This window comes from Zosterops lateralis (genome assembly GCF_965231275.1).
Source record: "Zosterops lateralis genome assembly, chromosome: 20".
In the NCBI taxonomy this organism is placed as follows: domain Eukaryota; kingdom Metazoa; phylum Chordata; class Aves; order Passeriformes; family Zosteropidae; genus Zosterops; species Zosterops lateralis.
Genome location: NC_139780.1, coordinates 7,708,700 through 7,726,607, shown reverse-complemented (window position 1 = coordinate 7,726,607; position 17,908 = coordinate 7,708,700). Strand labels below are relative to the sequence as shown.

The 17,908-nt window shown below is 43.6% G+C and overlaps 2 protein-coding genes across 2 annotated transcripts; one reads left to right on the top strand and one right to left on the bottom strand.

Annotated features, from left to right (window-relative positions):
- Positions 1-459: 459 nt before the first annotated feature.
- NDUFA8 (NADH:ubiquinone oxidoreductase subunit A8) lies at positions 460-2,991 on the bottom strand. The gene is made up of 4 exons (XM_083875530.1): positions 2,891-2,991; positions 2,640-2,803; positions 1,164-1,329; positions 460-705 (listed from the first exon to the last, which is right to left on the bottom strand). Exons 1-4 carry the CDS (start codon positions 2,939-2,941, stop codon positions 568-570), a joined length of 519 nt encoding a protein of 172 aa, XP_083731656.1. The 5' UTR covers positions 2,942-2,991; the 3' UTR covers positions 460-567.
- Positions 2,992-3,090: 99 nt separating this feature from the next.
- On the top strand, positions 3,091-17,517 carry MORN5 (MORN repeat containing 5). Its single transcript, XM_083875819.1, has 6 exons — positions 3,091-3,149; positions 3,398-3,545; positions 3,770-3,881; positions 4,734-4,865; positions 16,118-16,232; positions 17,458-17,517. Exons 1-5 carry the CDS (start codon positions 3,103-3,105, stop codon positions 16,210-16,212), a joined length of 534 nt encoding a protein of 177 aa, XP_083731945.1. The 5' UTR covers positions 3,091-3,102; the 3' UTR covers positions 16,213-16,232; positions 17,458-17,517.
- Positions 17,518-17,908: the final 391 nt, after the last annotated feature.

Below are 17,908 nucleotides of genomic sequence, written 5' to 3'. Positions count from 1 at the left end.
AGCAGCTCGGAAGCCCAGCAGGGATGTTCTTTATGGCAGAAACAGCATTGCCCCCACACTTAGCAAATGCCAGATTCCCCTAACCCCTTGCTCCAAGACAGATTTTAGGTTAAACCTCAACAGGAGTCTCTTGGAAAGAATGCACAATTATCAGTTGCAAGACAAAGGGAAAACATTAATGACTTGTTTGTTCCCAGAGTTTCCTTGATCCATGAGGCAATGTTCTCAGTAAGTAAATCAAGTCTCACGCCAGTTTGTGATTGATGGGACAGCAGTCAAAGACTGGAACTACGTCTGCACACATCACAGACAATCCTGGTAATCATGATCCTGGTAATCAGCTGATGTTACTGGTGCCCAGAGGGTCCCAAGGGCTGTGTGACGGCAGAGAGCTCTGAGCAAAACAGGGAAATGCATTGTTCTTGTTGCTATGAGTTTAAAGAAGTCTGCTCAGCCATGTAATGGTTTGGGGCTCTTTAATTATTAGTAACATCCAGCATACACCACACAATTTACATGTGCAAGTGCCACATCTCTGCACTTGAGTCACAGCACAGCCAGCCCACTTCACCAGGACCAGAAAAAGAGCCTGCTGCCCAAGGGAGAGGGCTTCAGCTCCCCTTCAATAGGTGGGTTTGGCTCTGGTCTGGGTCTAGAGTGATAGGCATTCTCAGGCAGAGGACGGTCTGTCTTCACCTTCGTAACCTGGAAAGAAATGCAAAGAAGTGATACAACTTCTCACAGCATTTAATAGCCAGGTTGAGTCAGAACTTCAAGGGAGAACTACCAAGAAGAACCAAACAATAGAAGGGACACATTGTTCAGCTGCTGAGAGCTCCTCAATACTTTTAAGAGAAGGGAAGGGAGGGGTGTTTCATCACAACTACAGAGAAGCTCCACATGACCACCAGCTTCATTCCTAAAGGAAAAGCCTCTACACCAGGAAAAGCAAAAAAGCAAGAATTTCACTGTCTAAGAAAAGCACAAGTCTTCTGGAAAAGCAATCCTGGAAAACGCTGCCAGTCTTGACTTCCATTATCCCACAAACTTCCAGCGCCGCGTTCACGAACCACCATCAGCCCAAGAGACGCCGAAGACCTGAAGTGGACAAAACCTGCATACAGGAGGGAGAGCAGGACGTGCCCCGAATGATAAGAAGTTACCTTGGAGAGGTCTCCCAGGTCAGGCCTGACCCAGCCCAGCTTGTCCAGCACACAGGAGTCGAAGGCAGCCTGCTGCTTGCGGCAGCGGCGCAGCTCCTGCTGGTTGGTGTAGTCGATGCACGTCCAGTACGCGGTGAAGGGCTCGGCGCAGTGCGTCCGGATGCTCCTGGGGACACCACAGGCACAAACCCCTCAGAAAACCCCACTCAGAGCTCCTCTCCCCCGCTCACAGTGACCTCAGCTCGGGGATAAAGTGGGCTTTGCAGCTTTAAGGTCTCAGGAATATCGAAACCTTCTGTCGAGTCAGTGTTTGATGCAAACACCTGTGAAATTTCCATCGCTGCAGCTACAGTTAATGACAGCAATAACTTAACTGATATGTGGAAGAGATTTTTGCTGGGTAGATGGATGTTCACAGCTCCTCCACAAGACACCTTTGTTTTGCCAAGTAATTTAGTTATGTTATATGGCGCCCTAATGCTTCCAAATAATTTTGTGTCATGCTTAGAACAGAGGTTTCAGCTGCTGCACTGGAGGTGGACACGCCTTGAGGTAATTAAATTAGGTTCTTTACAAACAGTGCTGGCACATGTCTTGGATCTACGTGTTCGGTCAGGAGAGGCAGGGGGTGCACCTGCTCATGCTTTCTCAGTAGTTCACCTGCTGTGAGACAGGGAGGACAAACAATGCAATGCTCAGGTTGGTGGCCTGGAGCTCATCACACAGCTGTGAGGTGCAGCAGCCCCACACCACTGCCCTGAGTTCCCAACAAAAACCCAGGCTGCCTGCTCTGGAACAAAGGCAAAAGAGCTTCAAGTGACGGGATAAATTCATGTATAAATAAGCAAGACAAAGCACATGGCCTCTATCCCCAGGAGTTAAAGTTTCAGAAGCAAGTATAAAAGTTTTGAAGGCGATGATGGCGGCAGCATTTTTAATTAGAATAATGGAATTACAGAATAGTTTGGGTTGGCAGAAATCTTAAAGCTCATCTCATGCCATGAGCATGGCCATGGGCAGGGACACCTTCCACTATCCCAGGTTGCTCCAAGCCCCATCCAGCCTGGCCCTGGACACTTCCCGAGATGGAGCAGCCACTGCTTCTCTGGGCACCCTGTGCCAGGGCCTCACCACCCTCACAGGGCAAGATTCCTACCTAAGACCTAATCCAAACCTGCCCTCTGTCAGTGTGAAGCCATCCCGCCTTGTTGTGTCACATCATACCCTTGTCACAAGTCCCTCTCCAGCTCTGTTGTAGCCCCTGCTGGTATTGAAAGCTGCACTAGGGTCACCCCGGAGCCTTCTGTTCCCAGGCTGAAGAGCCGCAGCTCTCCCAGCCCGGCTCTGCAGCATCGGTGCTCCGCTGGAAGGAGTGACCGGCAGCGCTCGAGTGTCACTGCCGGGCACGGCCCCGCAGCGCCGTCCCCTCCAGGCCCGTGCGGCTGCGGCGGCGCCTCCCGGCCGGCGGCCGCTCACCTGAAGAAGTCGAGGGCGCACTGGTTCACCTGCCGGCCCTCCTTCAGGCACTTGCGCGGGTCCTTCTCCTCCCAGCGGCACAGCATGAACTCCTTGTTGGGCCGGTCGCACTGCGAGCCGTAGTGGTGCGCCGCGGCCTTCAGCACGGACGAGCTCACCGCCACCTGCGGCGGGACACAGCGGCCGTGAGGGCGGGCGGGCGGGCGGGGAAGGCAGGGCAGGGAATGCCCCGTCGGCCCTCACGCACTCACCTCGGGCACATCAAGCTCCTCAAGCGGGGGCACCCGCAGCACCCCGGGCATGGCGGCTCTCCTTGAGCGCCCTCAGCGCCCGCCCCGCCCCGCGCATGCGCCGCCGGCAGGGGGCGGGGCCACAGCGGGCAGGGGCGGGGCCACGGCGGGCAGGGGGCGGGGCCAAGGCGGCGCCGTTGCCGCGGTGACCGGGACGCGCCGTCGGGGCCGCCATGGAGCTGATCGGGGACCGGTACCTGGGGGGCGTCATGCGAGGCAGGTGGGGCCGAGGGACAACAGGGGACACGAGGGGACACGAGGGGACCGGGAAGGGACACGGGGGGTCTGGGGGCAGCTGGAAGCTGGGGGGCCGGGAAGGGGGGGACTGGGGAGGGTAAAGGGGCATTGGGAGGGCAGGGGGGCCGCGGGTGGAAGATGGGCCATGGGGGGCAAGGGGAGGGCCGCGGGGGGCCGGTGGAACCGGAGGGCAGCCGGGGTTGCCGCCATCCACCCCGCCGTCTCTTCCAGGATGGAAGGATACGGTTACTACACGCTGCCGACGGGCACCGAGTACCGGGGCTCGCTGTGGGACGGGATGTTCCACGGGAAGGGCGAGCTGCTGCTCCCCACGGGCGGCGGCTACAGGGCGCTCTGGCACCGCGGGGTGGCCACGCAGGTACGGCCGGGGGGACAGACCCGCCCCAGGGAGGCCTGGAGGGTCAATGCCCAGACTTCCCAGCCAAGGCCTTGTCTGACCCCTCGGGGTCGGGGGGAGGCTGCTGGCCTAAGGCACCGCAGACAGGATTCCCGACAAAAGCCTGGCCCTGCCGGTGCAACCTGCCCTTGGCGTCCCGTCCATCCATCATGTTTATTAACTCTGCACTCAAACGCGTTTTGCAGGGGAAATACACTTTTGCAGATGGTCTCGAATACGACGAGGAAAAATGGCGTTACTGCGATGGCTACGACAGAAGATTTTATACAGAAATCCGCTCTGGTTTTAAACCACCAGGTACTAAATTGCCTTTTGCGATCCTGAGAGTCTGGAAGGAATTAAACTAACAGCTTTGCTTAATAAAGATTAATTCAGCTACATGAGTAACGTGGAGCAGAAATGCTCTGGCTAATTTCATACAACCCTGAGATGCTGCCAGGAGAATGTGGACAGCACCTTCCAGCAGCACAGCCTGGGATGCAGCTCTGCATCCACAGAGCCATGACCCCCAGGACAGGGCTTTATTATCTGCAGCTTTTGACATCCTAATTAACCCTTTTATACCTTTCACCCCTCGCTGCATGAGCAGGGTGCTTTTGATACAGAGAAGCTGGACAAAAAGCAATTAGTTTGCATCCAGGACACCAAATGAAGTTTCAATCTGCCCCACGTAGATTTTTAGTAGATACCAAAATAGACGTTTGTGTTCAGTCTATGTTTTTGATAAAGGCTTTTATAATGTTATTATTTATTGTAGTCAAAAGGTGGGTTTATAAGGAGTAAAATCTGTAACATGATACACACAATACAGAGAATATTTTAGTGATGACATGGAGTTCTGTGAAGCCAGTGAGTCTCTCCTGGCCCCATTTTGGGTTTTAGGGTTGGACTTGTAATGTTAACTTGGTAGGCTGAATCACAGGACTGTGAATGAGGAAATCAAAGTGATTGCTTTTTATCACACAATCTTCATGTGTGCATTTTTCCATTTTCATTTTCCCCATCTGCAAAACTGATGAAATGTTTTACAAAATTTATTGTGAGGTAACCATGTTATTTTTTTAGCAAACGCCACTGAGGTGTATGTTAGTTATCTTGATTGAAGACATAAATTTTTTTAAAAAATCAAACCTGGTATTTCCCCTTCAGGCATTCCTCAGCTTACAAATCTGGATCCTCCCAAAATAATCCCAGAAGGTTGTTACGACTGTGGTGATGGATTCTATGACCCCCAAACCAGAGTAGTTGTTGACTACAAACGCAAGTTTCTGAGAAATGCAGGTATGATTTAACTTCTTCTGCAAGGTAAACTAAGAAGAATTTATTTCTAATATCTTCTAGGTTGCCTGATTAAAGCCAAAATATAAGCAATGCCATGACTTGATTCTATTATCACTGAGCTGAAATATCTTTAACTTATTTATTTTATCAGTGATTTATGTATCCCCAGAGCTGTACAAATCATATTTTGCAGAATTACAATGAAGTATTCCCAAGCACATGTGAATAAATATATTTTATTACGGTTTGGTATGTTAATCTCAGAAAAATCTTCAGTCTCTCCTGTTATGATCTCAAGCAAGGGAGTGGTTGTGAGGGGCACATCACTGATCCTGAAAGCTGAAAAGCTCCATGTTGTGAACCAGCAAAGTGTTTATCTCTACATGTTGGAATAGTCCAGTTTATTAAAATAAGTCTGGGTCCTACCTTCCTGAACAGGAAACCTTCACCTTGGAGAGCTGTGTTTGGAGTAGAGTCTGGCAAATACACAGAGAGGTCCCCAAATTAATAAGCCTTGGGGAAAGTTAGTTCTTACCAAGCCAGAAGAGAAACTTTTCAAATTAAAAGCCACAGAAGATCCTCAAACAGTTGATACTGGAGTAACTTAAAAAATGTAATCTGACCTGAAAAAAAACCTACTTTGTGTTCTGGCTGTTTAGTTTTTGTGTTTATCACCTTTGCAGTGCAGAGGGTTTTAAAATGAAACTGATTTCTGAAAGCAACCACCCACCCTGCTATTTTTTCCCCCTCTAATGTCCAAATTGCAAAACCTCTTTTTTTTTTTTTTTTTTTTTTTTTTTTTTCTTTTTTCCCTGGGAAATAGAACATTTAATTTTCAGTGTGCTACAGTTTAACAGTTTTGTTGCTTGGAAACTCCATTTTTCAGCAAATTTACTATTTGTTGTAAAAAAAATTCTGCTCTACTTTCAAGAGCTTTTGTGAGTGTACACTGTGATATTGGAGGAGGGAAGTGGAGGGGGGGTTTAAATGAATTGGAGATACCATCTGCTATAAAATATACCCTGTGATACATAGCCTGTTTTATAAACGTTGAATAAAAACTGATCTAGATTATTACAAATGGCATTGATCCAAAATACTGGAATGCAGTGGGCCTACTGATGAGGAAGATAAGCAACATGCTTTCCAAAAACACAGGAACCTACACAGATTAGTACAGGAGGGAACGCCTTGGAATTCAATTTATTGTTTTTTAATCTGTTCTTTGAACTCATTGTCCTTTATGACATTTATCTCAAACCCCTACAAATTATATCAATCAATATTGGCCCAGCAGCCCAGCACAGCGTGCAGCCTGACAGAGCCGTGGAGATGGGCTTTGTGTGGCCCTTCCAGCCACAAAGTGGACACAAAGTTAAACTTGTTGATGTGAGTGTGAAGAAGGAATGTGTCATGTAGGCCAGACCCTTCCTCTCAAGAACATGAACACAATTGAAACACCCGGCACTTGTTCAACATCAGAGGAACTCTTGCCGCCCCAGGAGAGATGATTCAGGGCACAAGGCCACTGAAGTAAAGAGGAAAAAAAATTAAAAAAAAAAAAACCCCAGCTGTAAGCAGAAGAAACTGAGGAAGAGGCTGAGATGACAGGGAACAGATCCAGAATTACTCCATTATAGGTTGGGCAGGAAAGAGCAGGAAAACCTCCAGGCTTCCAGCCAAGTCTTGAAAGCATCAAAAGCAGATGGTAGGAAGCATTCAGGAAGTTCTTACAACAGCTTGACAGGTTTACCAAAATGACACTATCTTCCTCAGCCCTGGCAGCAGGCTGAAGAATACTCCAGCCCTCACCTTTCACCCCGGCCCTATTATGAAGCAATTCCTGATTGTTTCTGGGCTGTTTGTGGAGGAGAGCGAGGAATCCCTGAGCCTTGACCCAGCCTGGCAGTACCCAGGTACAGCTCCAGAGCAGAGGAGAGCAGCCACAATCTGAAACCCCTGAGTTTGCTTCCAGCACTTCTCTCTGGAGATGAGAGGATGTCAAGCACCAAGAGGCTCCTGAGGAGTCTGGCAAGCCCTGCACTTTGCTAGCTCGGAGGTCTGATACTCATTTACTCGGGGAGCTCTCGCTGCAAGAGCAGCGCAAAAGCCCATCATGCAAACTTAATCAGGCCCAGGGAATGAAATGACAGCAACAGCTTTGTTATACGTTTTTATCTAGCAAAGTTTTCCAAATTCTCATTACAGCCTTGCTGTTATTACTCCGTCCCTAAACCTCTGTTTCCTTGGGGATGCTCAAATTTCTCTTGATTCTCCATGTGTTCTTCAAGCTTTCCTTTTTTCCCAGTATTGCAAAGTACGCAAAATTGAGCACATAAATAAGAATGGGAAGGCTCATTTGTAAGAAGATACGTTGTTTATTTTTAATAGATACCGGGACCAGGCTCCTGTTTCACCAGGAGTATTCCTCTTTTTTTTCCTCCCCCAGAAATAGGACTCCTGGCACCTTTGTAACAGAGTTTGGTCCACAGAAAGATCGGAAGATTTCCCAGTTTTTCAGTGAAAAGTAGAAAGTACAATATGTTATTTTTAATGCAAAGCAGGGAGGTACATGAAGAGCTGTGACAGTCAGGTTTTAGGCCCTCTGACTATCAGAAAACCCCAAAACTTTCACATAGAAAATACCATCAAAACCAGGAAATTTTTACAGTGAGATGGAAAAGATCTCAGGAGATTGCCTGGGTCACCTGTCTTGATGAAAAGCAAAGATATTTCTGATGAAAATTGCCTTGTTTCTCCTGTGGTTTTCACAGGGATGGGTTCCATAATATAAAACATGCTTTTCCTTGTTCTAACATGAGAATATCTGTTCTACTATTTTCATTTTTTTTTCTTCAGGTTTAATTAGTATGGTGCATAGGGGAGCTTCCTGTAGTACAGTCTATATTACCTGAAATATATTTGTACCTCTTCCTATAAATCAAGAGCAGAAAGACACAAAATCTGCCTGTTCATTCACAGCTCAGTCAGGGAACTGAATTAAGAGCAGGATTAGGCCCAGAAGACCAGGTCAAGTGTCTTATTAAGAGGGGGTTTGGTGTTACTGCAGTCCCAAGCTGGCCAGCAATCAGCATTCTACAAGCCTGAAAGTCTTGTGAAAAGCAGCAGGAAAAATCCTGCTGCTTCGGGAATCATTATGAGCTGAAAAGGTCAAGATTCAAGAACATTATTTTTGTATAGTTTAGGGAAGTCTGGGGTTAGAACATTTGAGGTTCCTTGGTTGTGAGGCTGGCCCAACTCCCCAGGCAAGGGGGCAAAGCCATTTTAATTCTGAGCCTTAATAATCACAGACTTACGGTTTCCTCACATTGTTACCTTGGGATGGAGACTCTCATGCTTGTTCTGAAAGAACTAAGAAGCACAAATATTTTGGACAGTCAGCAACAACATGTTCAACCATTTCAGGTTTATCCAAGTACACAAATCCATGAGAGAAATCTCTTACGTTTGGACTTTTTTTCCTCACAAGTCAGCTCTGACTTGCACCAAGTGCTTTTTGGGGAATGTAGACTTTGACTTGTCTGAAAAATGCAGTTGAGAAACAGCCATAACCACTCAATAATCGCTCAGGGTAATATTTCTATACCTACCCTCATGTACCCCAAATACATGCAGATGTTTGCGTGCTCTTTCTCAGAAACTACTGGAGAATTGGGTGTGGGATGAGGACCTGGCAATTTTTCAGGCCTGGAGTATTTCTGGAAAAAAGACAGCAAATTTAACTTCGAGTCGACTGTGGTGCAGGAAAAAAGATTGCCTGCACTGAGGGATCACGCACGGAGCTTTATTCCCCGTCCTTCTTTGAAATTGCCCGTTCTGATGATGGAGGGAGTGGATGAACAGCCTGATTCCAGGCTAGTCCCCTAGTCATTGCCTAAGAATGTACGAGTTCTTTTGGCAGATGCCCTGAGCAAGGAGAGGAAAGCCCCAGCAATACACATACAGAGGGAATACAGTATTTTTGTTCGAATGAATTTAGCTTCCCATAGATTTAAATGTCTACTTACGAGGCAGGACCATTTAATCTTTTGTACATTTGTTTCTTTTTTATTTGACTTAAGATACTGAATTTAGATGAGGTTTAGTTCCTACATATTGAAACTCTTAAAAGCTCTTCAAATAATTGTTCTTTGGATACTTGTTAGGCTAAAGAAATCAGTTTTGATCGGCAGTAAAAGTTCATGCTATTTTAAGTGCAATGCTATAGCTATTTTCTGTTGTATATTTAATCATTTTGAATTATATGTCATGTAAAAGATTTTAGCTCTGGGGCATTTGCCAGATGGCTGATTCTGCATTTCACACAACAAAAGAAATAATGTTTGTGTAAAGCTCTTAAAAATAGTTGGTAATCAGTATATTCTACGACGAATAGGATCCAGACCTGTTTGGAAAAAACCCCCAGCTTTTGCAGAAATTAATTTAGAGGATTTGGTCTCTACCTCTGGGCTCTGAACAAAACAAATTGTGTCTATTGTTTGCTGATTTTGTAACATTTAACAAGTTAACTGGATTGTAAATTTTACTCATTTTTATGTTAAATGCCGTTTATTGCCATCCATTGATCTTTTTCTCTTTACTTTGGCTGACAAACTTCTTTCTGAAAGCAGGATTGTAAAGCAGAGAGCCAATACTGCTCTCCGTTTACACAAGTAGAACATACGAATGCGAGTAGCCCTTTGCTTTTCTTGCAACAGCTGGAGTGCTTGTCCTTTTTACTGCTAATTCCTCTTTGTAGCCTCTTTGATTCATATTCCTCCAAAATACCACTGCAAAAAATGTTTTCTCTCTCTGCCATGGCATTCAGCTTCTTCTCTTTGCCCACAAAGCTCTACAGAGCTACCTTCAAATTCTTCTTCTGGTCTTGTCTTCTCCATCTCCCACATACTTTTTTTCCCTTGCATCTAATTCCAGGACATAGGTTTTTAGCCACATTCATACAATTCCAGTTTTCTGGTACTTGCTTTCCAGACTCTGTGGTAGTCAAAAGCTTTGAAAAATATTACATCCAGAGGCAGGGCAGAAATCGTACTATAACTCTTTGATCTGGATGTCCAAATTGTCACTTATCTACCTCTTCCTGGTTTTTTTTAGTTAGATAGCTTTTGTCCCAATGTCAGAGCTCTGGTTCTAAATAATCCCCAATGCTTAACAAATAAATTAATTGAGGAGCCACATCTTAGCAGGAGGAGAGGCAGAACCCTGGCAGGTATCACAGTGGGACTGCTGAGTGGGCAAGGCAAATGGCTGAGCAGTGAAGATAGCGGAGAGAAACTGAGTCCACTTCATTTAAAATGAAGATCCCAGACTCCTACAAGGAGTTGGGGTGGGGAGTTTCTTATCCTTTTTTTTTTTTTTTTCTTACTCTCCCCTGAACACTTTTTAAAATGTTGGACCAATTTTGCTACCCATCATATGCTCTTTTTGAATCTTTTTATACAGAAATGTGTGAAGATCAAGCACAGTTTGGATGCCATTGCAAAATTCATACATATGTCTTTCACAGTGTCAAAGTCTGCTCAGGTGACAGACAGAGATACTTGGAGACTTCTCATCTGAGCGACCAAGAATATTTTTAGATTAAATTTGGCTGACATGTTTTAATCTGAAACATCCTCCATTCAGCAAAATAGATTATGAACCAACATAATTTATATTCCAGGCTATAGCCAGCAGTGATAATGTTAACATTTGCATCATGATGTAAGTTACTACGGTAATTTCAGTAGCTATAGCTTTTGCAGATATATTGTTCCTTCTGGTTTCCTGGCCTTATCTCTTTGAAAACTGTGGAAGTTACAGTTCCAAAGAGGGGCATGCCAAGAATAACACCTTTGTTTGGGTGCTAACCATCCTATTGTGAATCCATTAAATAGGTTACACACAAGTTCTTATAGGCACTTACATCCAACATACAGCTCGTGTGAAAACAACTTTTACAAGAGATGGAAAGTTCATTTGGGGGCCATTTTGGAATGACAGTAATTAAAAGAGAATGGAAGAGTGAGAATTTGTGGGTGGAAGCAAAGGTTAATTGAAACCATATTTTCCGTTTTCTTGCCAACCTTGATGTTGGTGGGGTCAGGTGCAGTAAGGAAAGGGGTGGTAGGGACCCGGAGGGGGCAGTGGAAATGGAAGGGGTGTGCCAGGCAGAACCCATGGCTGAGATGCTATCACATATCATTGTGATTGTGCAGTGGAAGAACATGATAAACTGCGCTGCGGGTGCTGGGAGGAGTCAGGGATGTGAAAGAATTCAGTGATATTGTTGTTTACAATGAGCTGCGTGTGCTTGGCCCTCTGCAAACGGGGAGGAAGCTCAGCTGCTGCTTGAGGATGGTCTGTTGTAAAAACGCCCTTCCAGTGCTCCCTGTCCTGGTGCTGGCACATCCCAGGGACACCGACTCCCCTCCTTACAAGGCACGCAAAGGGATGACACCCACTCACCATCAGGTCCCAACTTGCCCTTGAGCAGGGGAGGAAGCCATGGATCTGAATTTCAGAGTGCACCAGGCCCCCAGTGCAGACACAGCCTCTGGAACACATACAGCCACAAAGACCTAACACAGTCAGGCAAGGGTTTTAAGGTGAATAATATATTTTTTCCCCTGTTCAACCCACTGGACTTCTAGGTGGTTTCCTGGGAATGCAATAGTTAAGAGAAGCCTCCATGACAGTACTGGCAGTGCTGTCAGTCTCAGCTCTGTGCCATGGCAGGCACCTAACCATGCAGAGTCCTCAGAAGTCTCTCACAGCTGAGGTTTCCATGAGCAACACACAGAAACACGATAGTTAGAGGCAAATAATTCTAAACTTTGCAATATGCATTTAATATAGCAAGATTAAACGCACCTAAATTACAGTGTGTTTTCATGTCATCCCTTGGAAGCACCCTGAAGCAAGGCCACCCTGAATATTCAGCTGTTTCTAATCCCAGTTGAGAGATAAATCTGGAGTGTGGTATTTGGGGAAATCTCTTCTGCCACTACTTTTAGCCTGAACATTGGAAGGAAGGCAAGTGGTTTCGTTTTGCAGAGAGCAGAAATCCACTGATTTAAGTGGGCTGCAGTTTGAGCTCACTGTGGAATACACCTAACACTGGTTGTGACACCTGTTTGAACTTTGCTGCCATTTATACCTTCCCCTAAAGCCCCCCAAAACAAGGCAGAAAGTTGCCAGGCAGTATTTGATGAGAAGAGCCAATTTTGAAATGGGCTACTTATAGGAACACATTACAGCCAACAGCTTTAGCTGAGTCTTATTTACCTAAAGAGACTCTGCAGAGTGACCCGTTGGCTGTGTGGACAGTGTCCCACAGGAGATCAGGAGGACTTGCACCCCTGCTTAATCATCTGTTGTGGGCAGATGCTGTTTTTGGGGCCCAGTCGTGCAGGTGGCTGCCAGGGTTGGCTCCCTGTGCCTCTGCCTGCCTAATGGAAACAGCCTGAATTAATAACAAAAATAACAGAGAGCTGTCCCAGTGTGGGCTGGCTGAGGATCTCACCCACAATACTCAAGATATATTTAGTGGGTGCTAGAAACTGATCTCATTTTCGATTGAGACACAAGGAAATAATTCAAGAGCTCGTCCATTACAATCTTTTGCTGTTTCAGTTTCAAGATCCCAATAACATGTCATGATGATAATAATAATAATATTTCACTGACTTTGGAAGAAATAACTGGGTAACATTTACTAACTGCACAGGGATACACCAGATTGCAGTGAAATGCTCAGACAAAGCTTTTTTTCCTTTACCTTCAAAACACCAGCATGGTTAGTCCTCTTTCAGGAAAGTCTGTTCCATCACTGTTTATTCTACTGAGGAAAATCTAAAAAAATGGATAAACTTTTAAAGACAAATATGCTGACACAAAATTCAGCACACCACACGAAGAAGCCCATTCTACCTAATTGTGCACAGGGTGATAATTTAGCACTGATTAAAGAGTTTGTATTTTTTTCAAATCTTTTTTAAAAGGAAAATTACTTCTGAAGGTGAAGATGTGCTTAGACAATCATATTAACATATTCAAACAATTGCAATTTGCAAAATAGTAATTACAACTCACTATCGGTAGCATTAATCAAACCTCAAGGTTTAATTCCATTTTAAATATTGATGAAATGTGATTCTCCAATCTAACCCTGGTGTTGCAGGGTTATGGAAGCAGCCAGTGGCAGAAAAAGAGGAACGTGTAGTTAACAAGCAGCTGCCACAAAGAAGGATCGGCATCTGTGATTTAAATTGTTAGCTGCACAGTCAGGTAGAGTGTAAAAAGGGTAGTCAAGAGGCTGTTAAGTCCATTGCTGCCAATTACTAACAATCAGGGAGGAGCTTTAAGACTTGTTCAGTACAATAAACCCAGTTTGTCTTGTTTCAGGGGTTACTACTGAAGAGGTTGCAGCTGCACTGATTCAAATAGCCCTAAAACTACAGTAATTATCAACCAGTCTTCTTTAGTGTAGCAAAAGTATGTTTTACCATAGCTTAACTCTTTACATTCTAATATTTTCCTGCCTCCTCTCCCATAGTCAGCCCTGGAGCCATTCTGTGGTTCTTCTTCCTATCCTGGATCAATTCTTTCATTTCCTCTTCCCTAGACCAAGGACCAGTTGTACATCACACTGGGCTGGATGGCAGTTGTAGGGGTTTACTTCATGTTGAGTCATTACATCTATTTTTTCAACAAAGTTGAAATTTGCATCGCTTGTTCAGTTTTTACATCTGGTTAAACTCCACGCTGGTTAAGCAGGGCCTATGAAAATGTATTTCATTTGCATGGGCTCAGATCACTGCACAAACCAAGACATTTTGGAATCAGTCTGGCAGGGCTAAGATCCTGGGTGCTTTCCTAGGATACCAGGAAATCCCAGAGTGCAGAATCAATTTGGGCAAATCCAGGGTATGTTGGAAACCTGTGAAGTCAAGTTAGCATCTGCCTTTCTTTGTGCTTATACCCTTGATGCTCAGCTGAGTGAGTGCTGTCAAAGGCTCAGACAGACTCTGCCTGGTTATTTCTAGCACTCAGGTGAGCCCAGCTACCAGCCACACATGGTGATGCACAGCATCTCTAAGTTTTCTTATTCCTTCACCATGGCAGAAACAGACAAAAGTTTCCTTTTCATGCAGTTATTACCAGCTCAGATTAAGGTTTGTTTGTTGTTTTTTGGGGTTTTTTTAGCTAAGGCAATTCCAGCTAAAACCACAGAGACTGGACAATATCTGTCACAGGCGAGGCTCATGTAATCACAACACCTAGTGCATAGAACAAAAGCCAGCACACTGATTATGGCTTGGATGTTGTTTTTAAGAAAGCTTAAGGACCACATTTGCATTCCTGTTGCAGCCCTCAGTGGAATCTGCCTGTGAGGATTGCATGGTCTTTAAGGAAGATTCTGTGCTCATGTTTTTAATTTCCCTTTTAGCATATTTTTTCAGCATCTATTTTCTCCTACTTTACACCCGAATTAGAAATGTGCCATTAACAGGGTATTTTATTATGGATCTGTGGATCTCTAAGGAATAAAAAAGAGATCAGTGAAACACAGAAAGGGCTGAACTTAGCTATTTCATCCAAATTATGACTATTTTGCAGTCATTAGAGCAAGAAACTTGGCACCTTTCCTGCCCTCACCAGGATGCCAGCAGGGCTGGGTGTGAGCAGCACCTCACTGGCTCGGCCAGCAATGAGAGAAAAGGGACGGCAGCATAAAAAAAACAAAACAAAACAAAACAAAACAAAAACAAAAACAAACAAACAAAAAAAAAAAAAAAAAAAAAAAAAAAAAAAAAAAAAAACCACCACGAAACTTGATTCACAAGCCACCACAGTCAATTGGATTCATCCCCAAGCTTGACGACTTGTGCATATTGTCACAGACCCCTCTGGGAACTTCTTAGCTTAACACTTCAGACCCAGGACCTTCCTATCTTTTGCATTTCAAATGCTCCTCTGTTGCTTTAACATAAAGGTACAACTCCATAATCAAAAGATCTCCATGAAAATGTGACCCCTAAAGAAGCAACATGCTTCTTTTTCTTTTTCCCTTTTTTTTTTTATTTTTTTTTTTTTTTTTTTTTTTTTTTTTTTTTTTTTAAATTTTTTTTTCCTGCCTAAGGAGGGAGCTCAGCAGAATGAAGAAATGGAACCGTGATAGTCACAGCACTGGGGTTACACCCCCTCAGTTCCATCCTCCACCCAATCATCTCTTTTTGTACATAACAAGAGCTGCCACAAACCATCAAAATTTAAATTTCTGCACACATTACAAGCACTTAATATGAATTTGTTAAGACAGTGGTAAACACAAGAAGCAGCTCGAATATATTTCATTTATATAAAAATAAATACAGGTACTGTTATAAGTAATACTTTGATTTTTTTTTTTCCCCAAGGCTTTTTGAAGTTTGTTTTCCCTGGTTTTCTAGACAGACACATCTCTTTTCTCCTGCACAAACACAAAGGAAAAGGCTGCAGAACAGTTTTTGAAGACAAGACTATTTAAATCCCCGAAATTAAGAAGCCACAACTTAACGTTCGCCAAGCTATTTTTTTGTAAATCATGCAGAAAATTACTATTCAAACTTTGCTGGTCAGTTGTTTTTTCCTACATTGTCTTTGCTTTTATTTTCTTTCCACACTGTCATTATGCTCTCAGAATAAATACGACAGACATGAATACTAACAAGGGACACAGGAGTTGGTCTAAAATATCTCTCAGCCACTACATCAGCTTATCAATACCTGCCACAACATACATCTCAAAAACAGCATGGAAAGAAAAGCTGCAAGACAAGAAACCTGGGATTCTACTGTAAATTCTTCTTTACCTTCACTTTTTATAAACTGACAAGCAACACAGCCAGAGTATTTTAAAAATGCCTATCTTAATTTCTGATAGTTTCAACATTTCTCCTGGATATTTTGCCCAAAAAGGCAAACTATAAAATCTATACATGTAAATCTCGTGGTTCAACCAAGCTAAGCTTATTAAACAGATAAATAATCTCAGTTCTTGCCACAGACCCAGTACCTCCTGCCTTGATAAATTCCCACACAACAACACACGACCTTTTAAACAAACAAAAAGTGTTCTAAGAGATACCAATGGCTAAAAAATGGATTTATTTTTCAAAGGAAAAATTGCTTGTCTGAGCTGGACCTCAGGGATGCAAAGAGCAGGTCTGACACGGGGATATTTAACATTCTCTTTCTCTGCCTTGCAGACGATGAGGAGCATGAATGGATCCTTCGGACCTGCCGGAAAGCCTGGGTTATAACAACTGAGCACAAACCGAAACCAGAAAACAGTTTTTCCTAGACAATATTCCAGCAAAGCAGGTAATCTGATTCACAATAAATGCAATTTGTCCTCGCGGATTTGTCTCACCCTTTCCCTCGACAGGAATATAATCTTTCTGTCATCTTTGTCAGCTCAAAGAAAAATGGAAATAATCATTTAATCAGTCATGCTGAGCAAAAGCCACGGCAAAAAAGCCGACTGTACTCACAATAATATTCCTGAGAGGTGTGCAGTGTAGTATGTATAAACATTATTAAGCCTGAAAACAATTTGTTAAAAAGAGTGCCTCAGATTCGGTGTTGAAGTCATTCAAATCCATCTTAATCAACATTATTTTCCCAGATTTTAGTTAGCTGTCCTGGTGAATTCCTTTCCTCTCTTTTTGCTCAGTACTTTGATATTGATTGATCATTGTAATAATGTACACCAGAGGTATTCTTTAATGACTGGTTTGCTAACTAGGAAATTATATCCATTTACTACGAACGTTTGTTGAACTCTCCTGAAGCCAGAGTTTAACAAAATAATAAAAGAGGAAAACTGGGTGGGTTGCTGCTTGATTAGTAAGCCAGAAAGTATTTAAAAATAAAATAAAATGGAATTACATCATTTTCTGGATGTAAGTGCCAGCACTTCTACTTGCATTAACTTTATTTATTACACAAATAAGACATTTACAAAGCACAACATTAAAAGTATGTAACAAAACAGACATTGGTTTTACAAAAAGTGCTTACAATTTTGTTTTACTTTTTTAAAATAAATATTAGTCTTGACTGTCCACTCATTCAGAGAAAAAAAATTTTAACCATTGTAGCCAAGACATGCAGAATTGCAACATGCTACAACAAAATGATTGGCAGATGAAATAAAACTGGTGTTTAGTTGGCATCCTATAGATTAATCACTGATAGTAGTGCAGGATTGGTTCCCACTCCCTGTCCCAACAAGTGAGTTCTGTAAGCACCTTTAGCTCGGGCATTGGGTTAACCAGCATGAGCCAGAAAAAATCACTGGTGATAAAACCTGAAACCATCCCACCTCCAGAGCCGAGCTCTGTTAGTCACCTTATTAAACTGGAGTGAAGAGCCTTTCACTGGCTGTCTTCAGTGGATTCTGTCTGCAAAAGGGTTTGTAAATAGCAACTGGAAAAGTTTAGTGCGTGGAGTCTGCATTGCTGCACCAGAACCCATCTGGCAATTACTGAATAAACTAAGAAAATGAGAATGACTTTAATTTTATTTTTTTTTTTTAAATCCACAGACAGGAGATGAATGCAAATGACCTGAGATAAGGTTTGGTTCAGTGGCAACAGTCAGTGTGAAATATGTTGTGAAACAATGTATTGAATAAATTAGAAGATTTCTTACATTCTTGGTACAGTTGAGTATTTTCCATACACATAATTAGCTCTAAAACTGCACAAGCTGAATTGCTTCCAGTTTTTGCAAACAATTTGGGCTTAATATAAACAGAGCCTGATTTCTGAATTAGCAAAGCTGCTCCTGGCTACTTATGGGGGGAAGTGCCCCGAGCACAGTCTGTGGCGAGCCCACGTCCCTGGAGAGAAACACCTACATTCCCTCGGCCCCTGCCTCCAGTCCGGCCCTGCCGTGGTATCACTTACAAACCCTTGGATATCCAGGACATTTCACAAGTGAGGTTTTTCTGATCAAGTTGGTATTTAGCAGATACATATTTCATAATTTTCCTT

Coding starts and splice junctions, on each gene's coding strand:
- NDUFA8 (XM_083875530.1), bottom strand. CDS start 2,941: ATGCCCGGGGTGCTGCGGGTGCCCCCGCTTGAGGAGCTTGATGTGCCC. Junction 2,804..2,890: donor AGGAGCTTGATGTGCCCGAG/GTGAGTGCGTGA, acceptor GTCCCGCCGCAG/GTGGCGGTGAGCTCGTCCGT. Junction 706..1,163: donor ACCTGGGAGACCTCTCCAAG/GTAACTTCTTAT, acceptor ATTTCTTTCCAG/GTTACGAAGGTGAAGACAGA.
- MORN5 (XM_083875819.1), top strand. CDS start 3,103: ATGGAGCTGATCGGGGACCGGTACCTGGGGGGCGTCATGCGAGGCAG. Junction 3,150..3,397: donor GGGGGCGTCATGCGAGGCAG/GTGGGGCCGAGG, acceptor CGTCTCTTCCAG/GATGGAAGGATACGGTTACT. Junction 3,882..4,733: donor CTCTGGTTTTAAACCACCAG/GTACTAAATTGC, acceptor TTTCCCCTTCAG/GCATTCCTCAGCTTACAAAT.